We start from the raw sequence: 18,460 nt of genomic DNA, 5'->3' as shown, positions 1-18,460 counted from the left end.
AAAGCAGCACGAGATAGACAAAATAGTTATGCTGACATACGGCGAAAACCGTTTGAATTTAAAGAATGAGATAAAGTGTTGAAGTATCACCTTGGAAAGGTGTGGTCCGTTTTGGAAAGAAGGGAAAATTGAGTCCGCGTTTTGTTGGACCATTCAAAATTCTTGAAAGAATAGGTCATGTAGCATATCATTTAGAGCTACCAGAAGAGATGCAAGTAATTCATGACGTGTTCCATATATCAAATTTATGTAAATATTTAGCCGATGACATGCTTGAAATGCCTCTGAAAGACGTGCAAGTAAATGAAAATCTCAAGTTTGTAGAGGAACCAATACAAATTGAGGACAGCCAAATCAACTTCCTTAAGCGTAAAAGATTGAAACTGGTAAAAGTTAGATGGAATTTCTGACGTGGTCCGGAATATACATGGGAACTTGAATCTGAAATGAAAAGAAAATACCCACATATTTTCCAATAAATCTCGAGGATGAGATTTTTCTAAAGGTGAGGAGGATGTAACACCGTGAAAATACCCTATCTAATTTTGAGCTAAAAATGTAAATTCTGAAAGATAAAGGATCAAAAATAAAAATTCTGCTTTTCATAATTCTTCGGGAGACGCGAAGCTGAAACTGAACTACGCGATGTAGTTGGCACTGAACCCAAGAAAAAGGGTCTTTCGCGTCACGCGAAGTGTTCCTTCGCGCGACGCAAAACCTCGTTAAATAATATGTAACACGTGTCCAACTCCGTGTCAACACGTGGCACGTTCTAAGAAGCCACGTGGCCTGACATGTCAGACTAGCCGTTCAAGCGATGCAAATTGCGGGATTTGTCCTTCGCGTGACGCGAAGAATCTCAAAACTGGTATAAATAGGGCAGCTACAGGTTTGAACCAATTCATCCTATCACACCTTCTAAAACACACACTTAACCTCGAAATTCATGCCCGAAGTTTCCCGACGTTCTGACAGTTTGTTTTCGCGAAGATTTGTACGAGAAACGAGGTTCTGAAGCCTTATTGACGACCAATCGACTCATCTAAACGAAGTACTGCCGAAGAGCTACCGATCTTTTTCTTGTTCTCATTTCCGAGTAGTCGCTTAAGGTAGGATTGTACTTTAGTTACTTTATTACGTAGTTATTTAAGACCTAGTTAAGAGTATAGTCGTTAAACGTTAAATGAGTTCTAAACAATGTTTTACTAAAGTAATGACGTTACTTTCACAAGAAGTAATGTTATCAAACTATATATTTTGACGGACATGTAGTAACTGGAAGGGGGATATCATTAATAGACTCTTCTTGCCTAAGGTAAGTAATTCGTACAAATCCCAATCAGCCGCGGGACCCATTTACTTACCTGGAGAAATTTGCCAACGTGATAGAACCTATTAGGCCAAAGCATGCTATCCCACACGTCATATGTAAATACAAAGTATATTTTCATAAAACGACTATAACTATACTAAGGTTAGGTCAGACTTAAGGTCTGATGAATAAATCAGACTTAAAGTCTGCTGATCAAACCTAATGTCTGCTGATTAATCAAGAAACACCATCAAGGTACTTATGCAAACCTATTACAAATATAGGTTAACAGCATACTGTAAGAAAAAGGTTCTGAACATCACTGAACTGACAACAGCAGGTGAATATGTTAAACCTTTTCCGACTGAACTGATTTTACTCTTTTAACAAACAGGTTGTTTATTGCAAAGAGTCTGATAAATGTTTGCATGAAATTACTTGTCTCTAAAATCGTTACAATACAAAATAGATAATAAAAAGCAACTCAGACTGAATACACATGTGTCTGGATCAATAATAATTGACAATTGGCATACAAAACCAAGTCAGTCGTAACCAGTTCTCCAACAGGGTCACATAGCCTAGGGGAAGACTGTCTCCGAACATGGGCTATGTAACTCAGGGAACCTTTGAATTGTGTGTGTAGGGCAATGGTACAAATCCCGGGAATGACAGACATTCCTGCGGAGATTGTGAAACAGAAAACTATGTTTGTATTTAATGACTGTTGTAAATTATTTTATTGAGTCAAACGTTTCACCAGCACATAGCTAACGTATTTTTCCAACCCCTGCAGGTAATTAAGCACTAATAGTGATAGACAAGGATTTGGAGTCATGAAGATAGAAGATCGCTCAAGATGGCTCTATTTTGAATATAATGCTTGTAATAATAATACGACAATATTTTGTAACCGAAAACTTGGGTATTTAATTCCCAAGAAAGTTTGCAATGTAAATTAATATTTTATTATATAAAAAGACTTCCACTAAAAGTGAACCTGCTACTCTAATATATTTACAAAGAAGGTACCAACTCTGTGTCACGCTCCTAGGCCCTGGACCGGGGTGTGACAGAATTTCAGGTGGGCCTACAAATAGAATGTTTATGTCACATTGATAGGACAGCTCACACACCTCTGATCTCTGACTCTGCACACTTTTACCTGAGCACTTTATTGCATTCAGAGCTGACATTCCTCAAACCCTAATATTTCCTTGTACTTACTGATTATTCAATTAATGCAATGGAAATATTTTGAGTTTAATTTAATCTTTTTTTCTTTCCTATATTAGCAATTTACTATTTGTAGTTGATTCTGTCGGCTACATTTGGGGTCTTCGTAATTTCTGTTTCGTGTGTTCTTGTCCGATATTTTCGTAATCACGAAGCAAACGATCCTAAAAACTCACTTTATTTACTAAACTGGTCACCAGCAATATCTTTGGAGGATTCTACTCCATACGAGCATACAGTTTTAAAGGAATAAAACCAAATCTTTCACATGTTAAAGTGTTCGGCTGCACGGGGTGTGTAAAAGTCCTTGGTACCGGTCAAAAGAAATTGGATGACCAAAGCATTATGATGATTCACTTAGGTACTCAACCCGGAACAAAAGCCTACCGTATGTTTGATCTGATCAAAAGACAAGTAAACGTTACGCGGGATGTGAAGTTTGACGAGTCTAAAAGGTACGCATGGTCTAATATTAGCAAAAAAGAGGGCGAAAAGGGTCCGTGATGGACTGAGTTTATTATCGGGTATGATATTGAAACCAAACCAGAGCAGGTCACAACCAGGTTCGACCCCGGGTTCATAGACTGATACGATACCAGAGAGCCCAACATAACCTGTGAGCTGGTTCGAATCAGAAACAGAAGTGACTATTCAAGTTCAGAAGATGGTAATCCACCTGTAAGCCCAACTCAACTTGATACTGGCCTAAACGATGAACCATTACAAGGTATTCAACTGCGTCAAACTAGTAAAAAGATAGTTTTGCCCAAGAACTAGTTAAAAGACAGTTTTGCCCAATAAATTTAGCGGTTTTCTGGTTGAAGGAATATCGGTACCCACCGCTCAAGACCCAAAAACCGATGAGGTAAATCTCCTATTATAATTCGATGATGAACCGAAAAATTTTCGAGAAGCGAATAATGAAAAACATTGGAGAAAGGTTATGGAAGCGGAGATCGAGTCGATTGAAAGAAACAAGCCATGGCAGTTAGTCGAAGCACCACCCAAAGTAAAATCAATAGGTTTAAAGCGGGTCTACAAAATCAAAAGAGATGAAGCCGGGAAAATAACCAAGTACAAGGCCTGACTCTTATCTAAAGGGTATGTTCATAAACACATGATAGATTTTGAGGAGGTATTCGCATCGGTGGCTAGAATTGAACCGTTCGACTTTTACTCGCTTTAGTAGCAAATCGAGGTTGGTAAGTGCATCACCTGGATGTAAAATTCGTGCTTCTTCATGGCGATTTAAAAGAAGAGGTGTACGTGTTTCAACCGGATGAGTTCATTAAAAGGGTCAAAAAAAGAAAGTGTACAAGTTGGCTAAGGCGTTATACGGTCTACACCAAGCTTCAAGGGCGTGGAATACTAAACTAGATGATTCGTTAAAGGAACTCGGTTTCACTAGATGTAAACAAGAACAAGCGGTTTATAAATGGTGTTTCGGTCAAAGGCTACTACTCGTTGGAGTTTTTGTGGATGATTTGATAGTCACAGGTACAAGTGTGCATGAAATTACAATTGCAAAAAAAACAAATGGAGTCAAGGTTTGAGATGAGTGACCTCGAATTGTGGCTTTACCATCTCATGATCAAAATTAAACAAAAGCGATCATGGGATAACGTTAAAACAAAGCGGTTATGCAACGAAGATATTAAAAGAAGCATTGTGTCTTTCTGTAGTTTTTTTTCTTTTTGAAAACGGGAATTACGGGAAACATTTTAGTTTTTTTTTTGCCTTTTTATTTATATTTTGAGTTATGATTTTTTTTATTGAATTTTTTTAGAGAGATTTTTTTTCTGTCGAAAATTCTTCTCACACTTCTCATTTTGTCTTTCTTTGTATTTTAACTTTTCCCGTTATACTAAATTGTATAATTTAATTAATCGATATTTTATGTACATTAGAAAATATGACAGGAATTAAAATACTATGAATGAGTTTATGTTGTGCTTGGTTAGGAAACAATTTTTAGAAATTAAAAGTTGTGTAGGAAATCTGAATTTAAAGATTTGGAATTGGATTTAATTGACTATTAAATAAAATTGAATTCGTAATGAATTAAAGTGACAAAGTCACAAAACTATTATACTATATATTAAAGGAAACATACTGCTACAATATATTTTAACTTTCGCATCTTTAGTCCTTAAAATTTTAGATTGTTTCAGTTTAGTCCCTTCAAGTTTTAAATTGTTCAGTTTAGTCCCTTCAAGTTTTAAATCGTTAATAGTCATGGTGGTTCATGCATTTATAGCTTCGTATTTATCTTATTTACTTGAATTTCCATTATCAATAATTTAACCTATATATTTCCTAATATTTATAACGATTTTGTGAAAAACAAAATCCACAAATTTTTAATTTAATCTAATTTAATATCTTCAATTACTCACTTTATATTTTATTTAATTTTAAAGATTTAATTGGAATAGGACTATCTTGGTGGTTCGGGAATATCCGTTTCCCAATTTAATCTATTAACGATTTAATTGAATACGCATATTTTCGCATTATCATTAATATTTAAATTATTAACTATTATAATATTTTAGAATATCCTAATCGAATTAATCTCATCTCAAAATCACAAACTTGAAAAGCTATAATTTTATATTAACTTCTCTTTAATCTCATAAGTTCCCAAATTAACCAAACTCGACTCGTCAAAATTTTTGTTAACTTTGTTTAAACTTATACTCTCGATCTTAAGAATTTCTTCCTAATGAATACGATCTTTACAGATTCCACATGTTATTAACTATCTTAAGAATTGCTATAAATTAAACTTTTACGCATATCATCTCGTGAATCAAGTTCCTTTATCTATTATGGTTAGCTTCATATTCTACTCTTAGCTTATTCTCGATCACCATAATTCCTTTCAAATGTCTGCTTCAAGAAATCCAGTTCAATCTCCAAAATTTGTAAGCTTTCCTAATCAAAAGATATAATAGAAATCACTTAGTTTTATTAATCAAATCCAAACATTTAATAAGTATCTCTTGAATTTATATTCAAAGTTATCAAAACGTTAGTTTCTTTCAAAATGATGATTTTAAATGTGTTATAACCAACATGATGGAACGAGTTATGCGGACCATCCGACGATAAGTGTAATTATGGTCCGGAACATAATTAGTCAAGTCCTCGCATGGGAATCATATTACGTACAATTGTGTGACATAATTTAGAACTTAAGGTAGCTTGGGTAATGGTACGAATGATGAGATGATAAGGACATGGTGGATACGTCGCTGGTAAATCCTATATATAAGTGCCCTTATCGGATTGTCATTTGAAGTATTGCTTTGGTTATTAGAAGTTCTATGTTATGATATTTTTCTTAAAAGTTTAAACTATTTTCAAAACGATGATGTTTTGGTTTTTTTTAATTTCGGGACGAAATTCCCTAACGTAGTGGAGACTGTAACATCTCGGATTTTTCAAACCCGTATTCGTTTACGTTTAACTCAATTCGGGAAAGTATTCGGATATTTCTTATTAATAAAATTATGCATTTATTATTGAAATAATTATTATTATCTTAGTTTATAATTCCTTAACTTTCATTAGTGCCAAATAGCCCTTAGAAACCTTTAAAATCGCTTAAAACGGCTAAAAATCGCATTTATAAAAGTATATGGACTATTTTTGACCCAAATCTCGAAACTTATGCCCCAAGATAAGTTATATAATATTATAACATGTCCATTTTCTTACCTTAAATATTAAAAACGAATTTTTATTATTAATTGGTTCGATTTTGTTATTAATTGGTTATTTTGTTACCTAATTCGTTTTTAGCATGCAAATCACTTATTTTAGGCATAAATTGGGTGAATTAAGGTCCAAGAAAACTAATACAAGTAAAATGCATGTCCATATTCGTTACCCCTTGATCAAGCACAAAATTTGCTGCATATAATACTGATTTCGTCATTAAATGCTTATTCGGTTTCCTAAACGAGTAAATTAAATAAATATAGTTCGTTTTTGTGTTTCTTATATAAACAAAGCTTAATTCTTCTGCCACAAACTTCCCTAAACCCTAATATATGATCTCCAGCCGTCACCTACCTCCACCCTTCATCATCTTCTTCGGTTTTTGATTTATTGTTGAAGATACGCTAATAAAAGGTTGACTTTGCATACGCGTGGATCTTTGACTCTTCGTTTCTCTTGATCCTTTCACTTTCCGAATAAGTTGTAAACTAATAAATCGTTCATATACATTCCTTAGTCAATAACCTTCAACCAATTTCGGTGGTTGAAGGGTGTTGACTGGTCAAATCGTTTAAAACTCGTTAAAGGGCAAAATAGTCAACAATTTTGACTTAACGTTTTCTCATACTTCTGGTCGGATTCAACGTTCGGTCCAGAAGACTTTTATTCTCATCATGAAATTTTAAGGCTACTGACCAAAACCTGACTTCCGACTCGCTGTTTGGATTCTGGTCAGTACCAGCTCGCTTAAATCTTTAATTTAACATAACCGGAGTTCTAGACGTCCGTTTGGATCGAATCCAGCGGCATTAAGTTTTTTTTTACTTATATTATCATATCTCAAAGTTTTAGGTTCTAATCATTAATCTCGTTTGACGCGTATTAGACGACTCGCTTAATCTTTAGTTCGTTTATCTTAATTATTAATCACTTGCCTTTAATCTAAGGTGATTTTTATCACTCCCCTATTTTAATAAGTTTTCTAAAATGTTTTGGGGACATATGCGTATATCATACTATATATATCTATATAAAAACAGCAAACGTGTAATTGTGTGTGATTAATCAAATATACTTGTTATGTGCTTACTTGTTTATGTGCATTCGTTTGACATATCCCCTTGTGGAGGGTTCTCATTGACCAATGCCCGATTCATTTGGAAATGGTCTTATTATTATTATTTTCCCGTGGTTGATTTACCGGCGCCCGATTCGCTTGGCAATGGTTTAATCGACAACTTATTTGCTCATGGTTTGATTTCATTACCGCATTTATTACGTTTTGCTTATTTCTCTTATTTATTATATTAACATTATTTTGGTGTCAAAAACTGGTGGTAAACTCACTCAACATGTATTGTTGACAAACTCTGTTTTCTACGCATATGCAGGTTGCTTGAAGTTGAAGTATGGACATTTAGAAAGACCTTAGGGTTATAATAAAGACAAACATGGATTCAAACTTGTTATATTTATTTACTTGATTAGCTTTTTTGTATTTAGATATTGTGTGTATTCTTTGAATAAACTAATTAATTAGATGCAGGTCCGTTGTCGAGTTCCCCGTGCAAAGCGCGTCGGGAACACTCTAGTGATAAATGAATTGAAACTATCATTGCAACACCATCTATTGACCATACAACCGTCAATCTAACAACCCCCCCCCCCACCACCTCCACTTCCACTACCATCCCTGACTGTCGTTAGTGCCATCCACCCCACCCTAGCCAACCACTCAATAAGCTACCCCATGTCGCCACTACTCCTAGGTGGAAATGATGGCGGGATATATGGCTACAATGGTGATCCGGGTGATGGAAACGGTTATGGATGTGGTGGTAACACTCAGGGATGCAGTAGTGGTATTAACAACAATCTAGGATGCAGTGGTTGAGCGATGGTGAGGTGGTCGAGGTGGTGTAACGGTTATGTCGAGGGACATGACAATTAGGGTGGTGGATGTAGTCGATGGTGGTTGTAACGACAAGGTTGGTCGTGGTTGGCGACGGCGGTTGTCACAGCATGATTGCGGGGGTGACAATGGGTAGCCGACTAGCACATAGGCAGTGGAGCGAGGTGGCATAGAGGGTCAAGTTGGGGTGTGGGCGATGAAGAGAGGCATACGTAGGGCCGGCTTCGAGAAAAAAAAATTGGGCCGAAGATAAAAAAATTTTTGGGCCTTAAGTAAAAGGAGTATTTTGTTGGGTTTATACAATTTAATTTTAATATGGGCTTACTTGGTTATAATTTAGGTTATGTAAAAAACTTTTGTATAAAAATGGGATTAAACATGTCTCAAATGAGACTAAAACCCAAACCCTTTTGGTTTGAAGTAATGCTGTCATACCCCGACCAAAGGCGGCGGAACATGCCGAGGTGTAACGATTGTCCATAAGCACATGACACTAATTTAAGTGACATTATTTAATAAACTCATTTCATTTCACAACATAGAAAATGTCACATAACAATTATCCATAAAATAACCATAAACAAGATATCACAAAATATGGCAAATTTGATATTGTTCATTTTTACTAATATCCTAAGGTCTTTGATGTCGTTTTCTTCACAATCATAAATCAACCAAAATGCAAACCTGCAACATTTAATAAAATAAAGTTTGTCAACACAAAGGTTGGTGAGCAATTCATAAGTTTAATCATATTAGTATATAATAAAGATAGCAACAAAACTTGCATACGAAACAATAAATAAAAGTGGTAATTTGGATGAATAGATATCGCTAAACACATTAGCGACACCTAGCTATAAGGGGATGCAAAATAGTCTAGGATTTTATAGTTATCGTTAATTGCATTACGTTAACGACACCTTGCTATAAGGGGATACCAAATAGTCTAGGATTTTATAGTTCCACCAACCAAAAGCGATAAACACATAGGCATATAAGCATAGAACACCAAATCGAGCAATTATTTAGGTAAAGTATACAACTACATTTGTGGTTTAAGATTCAAATATAAAGCATTTTGTTGAATAAGTATGAAATGTCACCCCCAAAATAAAAGATGGAAAATGGGGTATGAAGTACTCACCTTCAAGTAGTAAACTTGAAAGATGATAATTTGGAGATTTGTCGGAACGACGAGTTTAACGCACAATGCCTAAAATGAAAAGAAGTCTTGAATTTAGAAAGGTTGTCTTGAAGGTCTTTAAACAAAATAAATGTTGAGAAATGTAAATAATTAAAGTTCAAGGTTTAAAATGTAACTATTTAAGAATTTATAATAATAACCCTTTAAAAATGTAAGTTTACTCGAAACCGGGTTAAAGTATCTAACCTTAATATTTACTCAACCTATGTTAAGTAATAAGGTGGGTAAAATGCAAGAATGCAAATCCCTTTGGAATAAAGATACTAAAATGGTTTTTTTTATTGAGTGTTCGGGTTGTCGATTCAGGTCTTGATAATTGGTCAAACCCAAAGTCAACTTTCCAAAATATTGAATGTTATGAGATAACTCAATAAAATTTAATAAGACTTAACCAAGTATGTAGTTCCATTGTTTTATAACTAACAACGCACGTTAAGCGAGTGTTCGGTTTTGTCGGTCCAAACTTTGTTATGAGATCAAGTTGGATCCAACATTTCCAAGTACTTAAGAAAATATTTAAAAATCAATTTGTAACTATTTTTAAAGAAATATACAAGTCTTGATGGCTAAAAAAAACACACTTGTGTGTCTTAAGCAAGTAAGAATCGGTTTGGTTCGATTTCCATCTCACAACAAGTTCATAGATGGTTTTCACATGTCCAAACACTAAAGAACTTGTATAATAATGTACAAATAAAAATACTTTAAGTTTTACAACCAAAAGTTAACAATAAAGTCTTTAAACAAAAGTTCGGTTTTCGGTTCGGATCGTGTTTCGGGTTAAGACCGAGGTAAGATTCTACAAACCCATAACCATAGAATTTGTAAAAATGATTTTAGAAACTTAGATCTAACAATAAGTATGTTTAAACAATTATTTAACAAAACTAGTAACAAAGTTTGATTTACGGTTTAGAGCTATTTACGTTTAAACCGAAGCATAGACTCTTAAAACCCATAACCATGGAACTTGTAAACATGACCAACAAACTAAAATAAGCAAGATTAATATGTATGAACAAGTTATATAGATGTATATATATCAAGGACACGAAGTCCTCCATGAAGCCTCGCCTTATGAGGTCCGAAACCTCACCGACCGGAATCGGAGAAGTAACTACCAAAGGTAAACAAGGGGTGTATATTATATATATGTTGCACAACCATAAACAAGTATTAATAAGACTACATAAACTAATTAAGATGAAAGACTAAAAAAAACTTCAAAAACACTTAAGAAGATAACCTTGAATCTTTGATGTTTGAGAGAAGTTTTTTTTGGAGTTGTAGCAAGGGAAAATGAAGAAGAAATGTGGTGTATATATAGGGTAATGTTGGTGGTCAAATATGGGTGTGAGACACAAGAGTTTTCATGCAAAATGGATCAAGACAAAAACACAAAACAACAAAAAAATAAATCAATAAATAAAAATAAAAATAAAAACAGGATGCTTCAAGACCCAACAAGTGTGAAACAATATTGTAACATAAATCCATCATTTTGATTATAACATAAGCTTCGGTTTACAAATCGGGTCGGTTTACATAATAAACAAATACAAAAACGAATACACACAAGACCCGAAATTGACGAATGTCACAAATACCTCCTTTGCCACTAAACCAAGCTAATGGTTATGTAATTGAGTTTAAACACTAAATGTACATATTGTTTTAATAAAAATAGATATAACTTAAAAAAGAAAAATCAGGCCTAACGGGGTGTCGGGCCTGTAGTCATCGACCACCCTGCCACACCTTATGGCCGACCCTGAGCAAACGCGATGGTGGGAGGAGGCATGGACAAGATGGTCAGGGTGGCGGCGGCATATGCGATGACGATGAGTGACCAGAAATTCCAATTACCATGGATTAGTTCTTTCATATTTTGTATAGATTTATAATTCTTTAAGATGACTGGATTTGATGGTATTAATTTTAAAGTTAGGTTATTTTATAAAAGGGAACAAAAATGATAATATGTAAAGAATTTGTAGCCATAAAAAAACCTAAAAAAAATCATAACTTAAATTTAATAAAAAAACAAAAAAGGTAAAAACACAAAAATGTTTCCACTGTCATCCTCGTTTTCAAAAAAAAAAAAACAATGTTGAGAAAAAAATATCATTGTGTATTTTTATTTATCGTTTTATTTTTATTTTCGTCATTGATTGTATATTTTTTTTCCTTGGCGTTGTGTTTTTTTCTCAACAAGTGTCCTTTTCCACATGGGGGGAGGGGAGGAGTTAACGAGAAAGACGTGGAAAACATTTTAGTTTTTATTATATTTTTTTTGAATTTTTTAAGAATTTTTTTGTCACAAATCTTTTTAACACTTTTTATTTTTGTCTCCCCTTTTATTTTAACATTTACCTAAGATTCAAATTTTAAAAAATTATATGAAGTTAACAAAACACATTAACAATTAAAATTAAATTTCAATTAAATTAAATTAAATTAAATTTCACGAATCAAACAGACCTTAAATAATTATAGATTTACCTCATTTGAGATTTCTTTAAAGAGTTAACTTTTTTTATTTAAGTTACACGAACAAACCAAACACCAGATTGATTTTGGTCAAAATCGTATCATGTGAAGTGAACCTACCAGTCACACGATCTCTTGTGTGTCGACCAACCATAGGTGAATACAAAAATTATGATGCTTGATAAATAAAAGAAAAGTTTATGGGTTTTAATAATAATAATAATATAAAAATTATATAATTCATAAAAGACTTTGATTTTATAATTAAAACAAGTTAGCAATATAGCTTTTGCAGTTAGTTCGACAAGAGTATATATTTTTAGGGTAAAGTTAAAATAAGAATTATTATTTTTGTAGGAAGGATAAGAAATAATCTAGTCCACTGATTTTGAATTTTAATGGTTGAGATTGATTTTGAATTTTAATGGTTGAGATTAATTTAAAAGAAAATTAAGTATAAAAGAAGGGAAAGGGCATAATAGGAAAAACATATATTTGTTGACTTTCTCTCTCCACATGCAAAACACATGTCAATTTCCCTATTATTTTAAAACGCTAATAACTTTTTTATATGACATTTTTTTAAGAAAATAATTTTACCATAATAACGAGCGTTTTTTTAACTTTAATATGTGTACCATATTGTTATATAAAAATAAAAAAAAATTAATGGGTTTTTTATACATTGTGTCATAAGTCATGATCATTGTATTTTTTCTTCATTATTTTTTATAAATTGTGTTTTTTATTTATTTTCATTGTGTTTAACTATGTTATACAAATTGTGTTGTGTTTTACGCAAAAATGTGTTATCACATAGTTTTTTTTTTTGTTCATTGTTTTTCTTCTATTGTGTTTTTTAATCCATTTTCTTTTAATACATTGTGTTTTTTTTCCCCTTTATTTTTTCATTGTGTTATTTTGTTAGTGGGTTTTTTTAATCCATTGTATTATTGTGTTTTTTTTAATCCATTGTGTTATTGTGTTTTAAGACATTGTGTTTTTTTCTTTATTTTTTCATTGTGTCATTGTTTTTTTTATTCTATTTTGTTATTGTGTTTTTTTAATCCATTGTGTTATTGTGTTTTTAATCTATTGTGTTTTTTTCCTTTGTTTTTTCATTGTATTACTGTGTTACTGTGGTTTTTTAATCCATTGTGTTTATTGTGTTTTTTTCCTATCTTCAAACAGCCACTATCACAATTAAGCAAACTCTTCCACCACCACCATCAAATCAAAATACAATCACCGTTGATTCCCGGGGAGTCACCACCACGAACGACCACCGCCACCACCTATCTTGAGAACAAGATTGCTGAACGGGTTCACCGGAAGCAACAAAGCGTTTCCCGGCGAGCTGTGTTTTTCCGACGAGGTAACAGATCTTGGTAGTGGAGATGGTGCAGAGGTGTAGAAAGGCGATGGAGATCTAGGAGATTGTGTACCGGCGGCGAGACGATGAAGATGGTGCTTGCCGGAAACCTGCAACTCGTTTTTCCGATGGGTAGACGATTCCGGCAGGTAGTTGGTTCGACACTGATGATGCTGGAGGGTGGAGTGTGGTTGTTGTGGCGGTGGGAGGTGAAATGATGGATATGGTGCTCGCCGGAAACCTTCAACTCGTTTTTCCGGCAAGGAAAGGATTCCGGCGACTCTAATGATGGCAGGGGTGGAGATTGTGGTTGTCATCACGGTGGCAGCAGAGTGACGACGGTGAACGGTGGAATGGTGACAGGTTTTTTTAGATCTAGGGTGTTGAATTGTAGAAGGTGGGTAAAGATGTAAAAAGGTTTTTGATGTGGACCATAGTCTTCTTAGGAAATTAATCTTCTTATTTAAACCCAACCCTATATTTTTATAGAATAAATGTTTTAAACATATAAATATTATTTGAAGATTAAATCGTAGGATTGGTAAGTTTATTATTTTATTATTAGTATAATAAGTAAAGTTTTTATATTTTCATGTTTTTTAATTAAAATAAAATTTAAATATAGGAAAATAAAAGGAATCAATGATTCTAAAATTTTGATAATCAATCAAGACCCAACGTGTCATCACTACTCCTCTCTAGTCTGTGCCACTTGTCCTTTCTTTATGTCCCCCACCTTCTTTCAAAAGGGTAGTTTCGTCCATTTCATGAAATTGTTGTTTGGTTTTCAATTTCTTCCACCACCCATCCTTGCAAACTATAAATAGCACAAAACAACCTTCCACTTGTCTATGTTCCCTATTTACCCAATATTTTGATCCAGTATCCATGTTATGGTATATGACTTTATGACATACAATTGTGATGAAAGAAGAACTGTGTTTTAAATGTACTGTATACATAAGAACGAAATTTTATATTCAACTCGTGACACTTATATGTGAATTTCATGATAAAGTTGGCAACCAACTTGAAGGTATACCACATTACCGTCAATCCAATATATACATAAAATCATTAGATCATTTACAATGAAAGAGGGAGATGGGTGGCAGGCTCTCTCCGTCAACTTCTCCCCTTCATATGTTGCATCTATCTAAATCTCCCCTCACGTTCCCCACCATTTCTCGTGGATTTCAACCCCCCTGGTCATGTCCTCCTCTCCCATTTCTTTCTTCCACATTGGTCTAAAGGCCCCCACGAATGTCCCGATTATATGTGCTCTAAGTTAATGTCATTTTCGATGGTTATTTAAAAAAAAGTTAATAAAGAAATCGATAGTGTATAAATGATAGGTATTATTATATTCTTGCGGTAAGGGATTAGATCTTTATGAGACTGATCTTGAATTTCATTATTCACACTAACACTCTTTACTTATTATACGTTCATGTGCTGGTAAATGCATTGTCTACAAACAACATACTTATGTCCTTTTAAGGTTAGTGTGACTGTGATTTAACTTATTGAGAATCTTCAAGCTCTAAAGAAAACAAACACAAAGGACCCAAATGTAAAAACATAGCATTTTCATCTTTCATTGATTGTCCTGTTTCCTTTTCCCTTCCCCACGAATCTCTTCCTGATTTGCTCTCTTCTTCTTACACCACACCACACCACACCACCCACAAACAATCCTTTCTTTCTTTCTTTCTTTCACTCATTGGTCCCAACCTAACCTACCATTTTATGTAGTTTTATGCTCTCTTTGTGTCTACACCAAACTCTTTATGTAGTTTTGCGTTGTGTGCTTATAGCCCAACAGCAAAAAAAAAATATCTTTTAAAAACTAGTTCATAGATCTCGATATGGGTGACAGAACAACCAATGAGATGGAAAACTTATCTCTTCGAACCGATACCAAACTCCCCAGAGATTTCTTACAAAGATTCACTTCCGGCCTCGGACGAAGATCCGACCCGGAGGAGGATCTTGGTTCGGGTGAAGAGGTGGAGCTGAATCTAGGGTTGTCATTAGGTGGAAGATTTGGAGTTGACAAGAGTAATAATAATAATAAGTTGGTGAGGTCATCTTCAATAGCAACAATTTTGCCAGTGGTGAGAGACGACGACGACGTTTTAGTAAGTGGACACAACAATATTAACCCGGGTCGAACTTATTCGGGCCTGACCCGAACAACATCGTTACCGGTGGAGACGGAGGAGGAATGGAGGAAGAGGAAGGAGCTTCAGAGCTTGCGGCGGCTCGCGGCGAAGCGGCGGCGGTCGGAGAAACAAAATAGTAATAATAATCATTTGGCTAAAGGCGAGTACGTGGTAGCTACCAAACGTCAAGGTAATCATTGTCCTTTGTGCATTGTTGTTTGTACTTTCTATTTCGGTAACATGGTTTTTTTGTTGACGTGTTGATCTAGATTTATATATTCCTTTTATATTTATATATATTGTTCTAAATCATGGTGGGTAAAGGTCTTCTTCCAGAACCTATATATTTATTTAAATTTACTTTGTATCTTGGTTTCTGTTACTTACCTGAAAAAAATAAGTAAATCCATTCACACTAATAATGTGACTTTAGGTAGTATAAGTATAAGTTGTTTTTTATATAACTTTTAATATATTGTGTTTTATAGAAAAATAAATATAGTTTATTGCGATCTGTTTATATTTATCTTTAGTTTAAATAAACTTTTATAAAACCAAGTTGTATCAATATAAGCATTTCGTATCTCGATATATATGACATGACTTTGCTTTTTATGCAATTAATATCGAAGTTTAAATGAAATTAAGCAAAATGCAACTTTTATTTTTCTAAACATTAAGTACAATCATATTTGGTATATAAACTCTTTAGTGTAGAGGTAAATTCTATTTGCACCAAAATTTTTACTATTTTCATTAGTGTGTTTATCATTATCTATATATTCTGATATAAATTTTATTAAAAAAATAAACATTTTTTGTTCGATATATCTTATACAACTCTGTTTTTTATAAAATTTATATCAAAATGTAGATAATAGATAAAGGTAAACACATCGAAACACCAAATTCGTTTTTAAATAAAACATTATCTCTTAAAAGATATATAAAAAAACAAAAAAAAAAGACCAACTAAACAACACTTGGACCTATTAGGTGGATCTATATATGAATAAAGAAAACAACCCTTCAACTATGAACTTAGTAGCATTTATGTCCCTACTTTTAACCAATTTAGGATCATGTGGGGAAACAAGCTCACCGTTACAAGAAAGTTCTAAGCCACCGTCATCACCTGCGGGTATTGGAGGTCGGAAAAGTTCGATCGGGTTGTCAGAGGAAATGCCTTGTGTTTTCACGCAAGGTGACGGTCCGAATGGGAGAGTGGTGGAAGGGATTTTATACAAGTATGGAAAAGGTGAACAAGTGAAGATAATGTGTGTTTGTCATGGAAGCTTTTTGTCACCTGCGGAGTTTGTGAAACACGCTGGTGGAACCGACTTTGTTCATCCCTTGAAGCACATTGTAGTTAAACCTAGTTCTTCGTTTTAATTCATGGTGGAAAGTAGTCATGGACCATGTTTTATCGTACATGCATGGCCAGGGTCTTGAATCTTAATGATATGTTTGTATAGTATTATTTACATCGATTTTAACAAGTCATATGAGCCTAGGACCTATTTGGACTTTGAAGGTTTATAAATGTTTGTAACATCAGGGGATTAATGTGGAAATGCAATGCGTCTTTCTGTCTATCTTGAAACTTAGGTTTTTTTTTTCCTTTGAACACCTAATATTTCCAATATATATAAAATGAGACTAGAATTCATAACTTTTTGGTTGGTTGAAAGACATACGCCTTTGCTGTTAGATTAAGCTAGTGGTTGTTGAAACTTAGTTTGTTAATAGCCGTTGGTTCAAATTAGGCTAATTCTAATTTGAGGATAAAGTTGGTCGATATAGTTCGAATCAATTAGTTCAATTCCTTGTAATTTCTTTTCGTTCTTTGTTGTAATTCGTTCTAAGCATTTGGCTATCGTTAATAATCATATGATCGAGTTCTTTTGATTGTGTTTTTCTTTCGTTTGTTCTTAATTCGCAAATTCGATAATATTATCCTTGAAAGAATAATTATCGATCCCCATTTTTCATTTGCATAATCCCTTATATAGGCATTTGATACTGGTGAGTAGGCCACAGTGGGTGTAAAGCTGGTGGCATGTGTTGCCATGGTGAGTAGGTCACCAGTCCTTGAGATGGAAAGGATGCACCCCGACCGATGAAGCCCTTACCTCGACCCTGGGTACGTCCACGACCACGGTACTATTCTGTTTTGCTGCTGTCTGAGCGATATTGTGGGCGCGGGTCAGTAGTTGTATATGCTTTTGAGGAGGAGGCTGCAAGAGCTGTGGCAGCCGCTTTGGAAGCATGCATGGCCTGGGCGGATTTGCGGGATTCCGCATAGCACAAGCGAGATCTTGCTTCATTGAAAAAGGGGAAGGGTTTTTCGTTTTGAAGCACAGTAGTTGTGGTCTCATATTGGCCAGTTAACAGTTTTAAGACGAGTTGTTGAGAGAGTCCTGCATCAACATTGGGTAGTTGATCAGACAGAACCGTTACTTCTCTACAATAGGCCTCCATATTGGGGAAATTCTCAAGACAAGTATTGGTAAGCTTTTCTTCAAGAGCAATCCAAGCATCATATGCCGTGGTCTTTCGTTTCATGAGAGTCTGAAAAAGATCGAAAGATATTGTACCGTAAATCCACTGTAGCACGATGGCGTCGAGTCGGTTCCATAACTCAACATCTTCTGTGGTGGCTTTGTCACCGAACGTAGCGGTTGGTAATGTGTTGGGTTGTAGATGCTCATGAACTTGAAAAGCTATGCAATGAATCATGAATAATTCAGACCAAGTAACTTATTGTGCTGTTTCGTTGTCAAAGGTAATCAGGATGAAGTTGCGTATGTTTGAGACAGTAACAGCTGGGTGAATTTTGATGATGAGATAAGGGAGGGCTATTGATGGGTATTTGATCGATATGCAGGATGAGAAGAAGCTAGGGTGAGATCGGTGTTGATGGGAAGGAAGACCGATGTGCAGCTGCTAGGGTTTGGTAGACCTGGCTAATGATACCATGAAACAATAATTTTTCATTAACATAATCCTTTATATAGGGATTTGATACAATCTCCTATTG

The 18,460-nt window shown here is 34.4% G+C and overlaps 1 protein-coding gene and 1 long non-coding RNA gene across 2 annotated transcripts in view; both read left to right on the top strand.

Moving 5' to 3' along the window:
* The window catches only part of LOC143541440 (uncharacterized), a 288,504-nt gene that overhangs the window by 140,725 nt on the left and 129,319 nt on the right, over nucleotides 1–18,460 (top strand). The gene's annotated exons all lie outside the window — the stretch shown is intronic.
* Nucleotides 15,114–17,012, top strand: LOC143541412 (ninja-family protein AFP3-like). The gene is made up of 2 exons (XM_077034248.1): nucleotides 15,114–15,633; nucleotides 16,417–17,012. The coding sequence occupies exons 1-2, from the start codon at nucleotides 15,124–15,126 to the stop codon at nucleotides 16,810–16,812; spliced, it is 906 nt and encodes a 301-aa protein (XP_076890363.1). The 5' UTR covers nucleotides 15,114–15,123; the 3' UTR covers nucleotides 16,813–17,012.

The sequence above is a fragment of the Bidens hawaiensis genome, unplaced genomic scaffold (assembly GCF_021521415.1).
Source record: "Bidens hawaiensis isolate Kalapana, Puna unplaced genomic scaffold, B.hawaiensis_p1.1 tig00012594_1, whole genome shotgun sequence".
NCBI classification, from domain to species: Eukaryota; Viridiplantae; Streptophyta; class Magnoliopsida; order Asterales; family Asteraceae; genus Bidens; species Bidens hawaiensis.
This window is presented reverse-complemented; position numbering and strand designations above follow the sequence as displayed.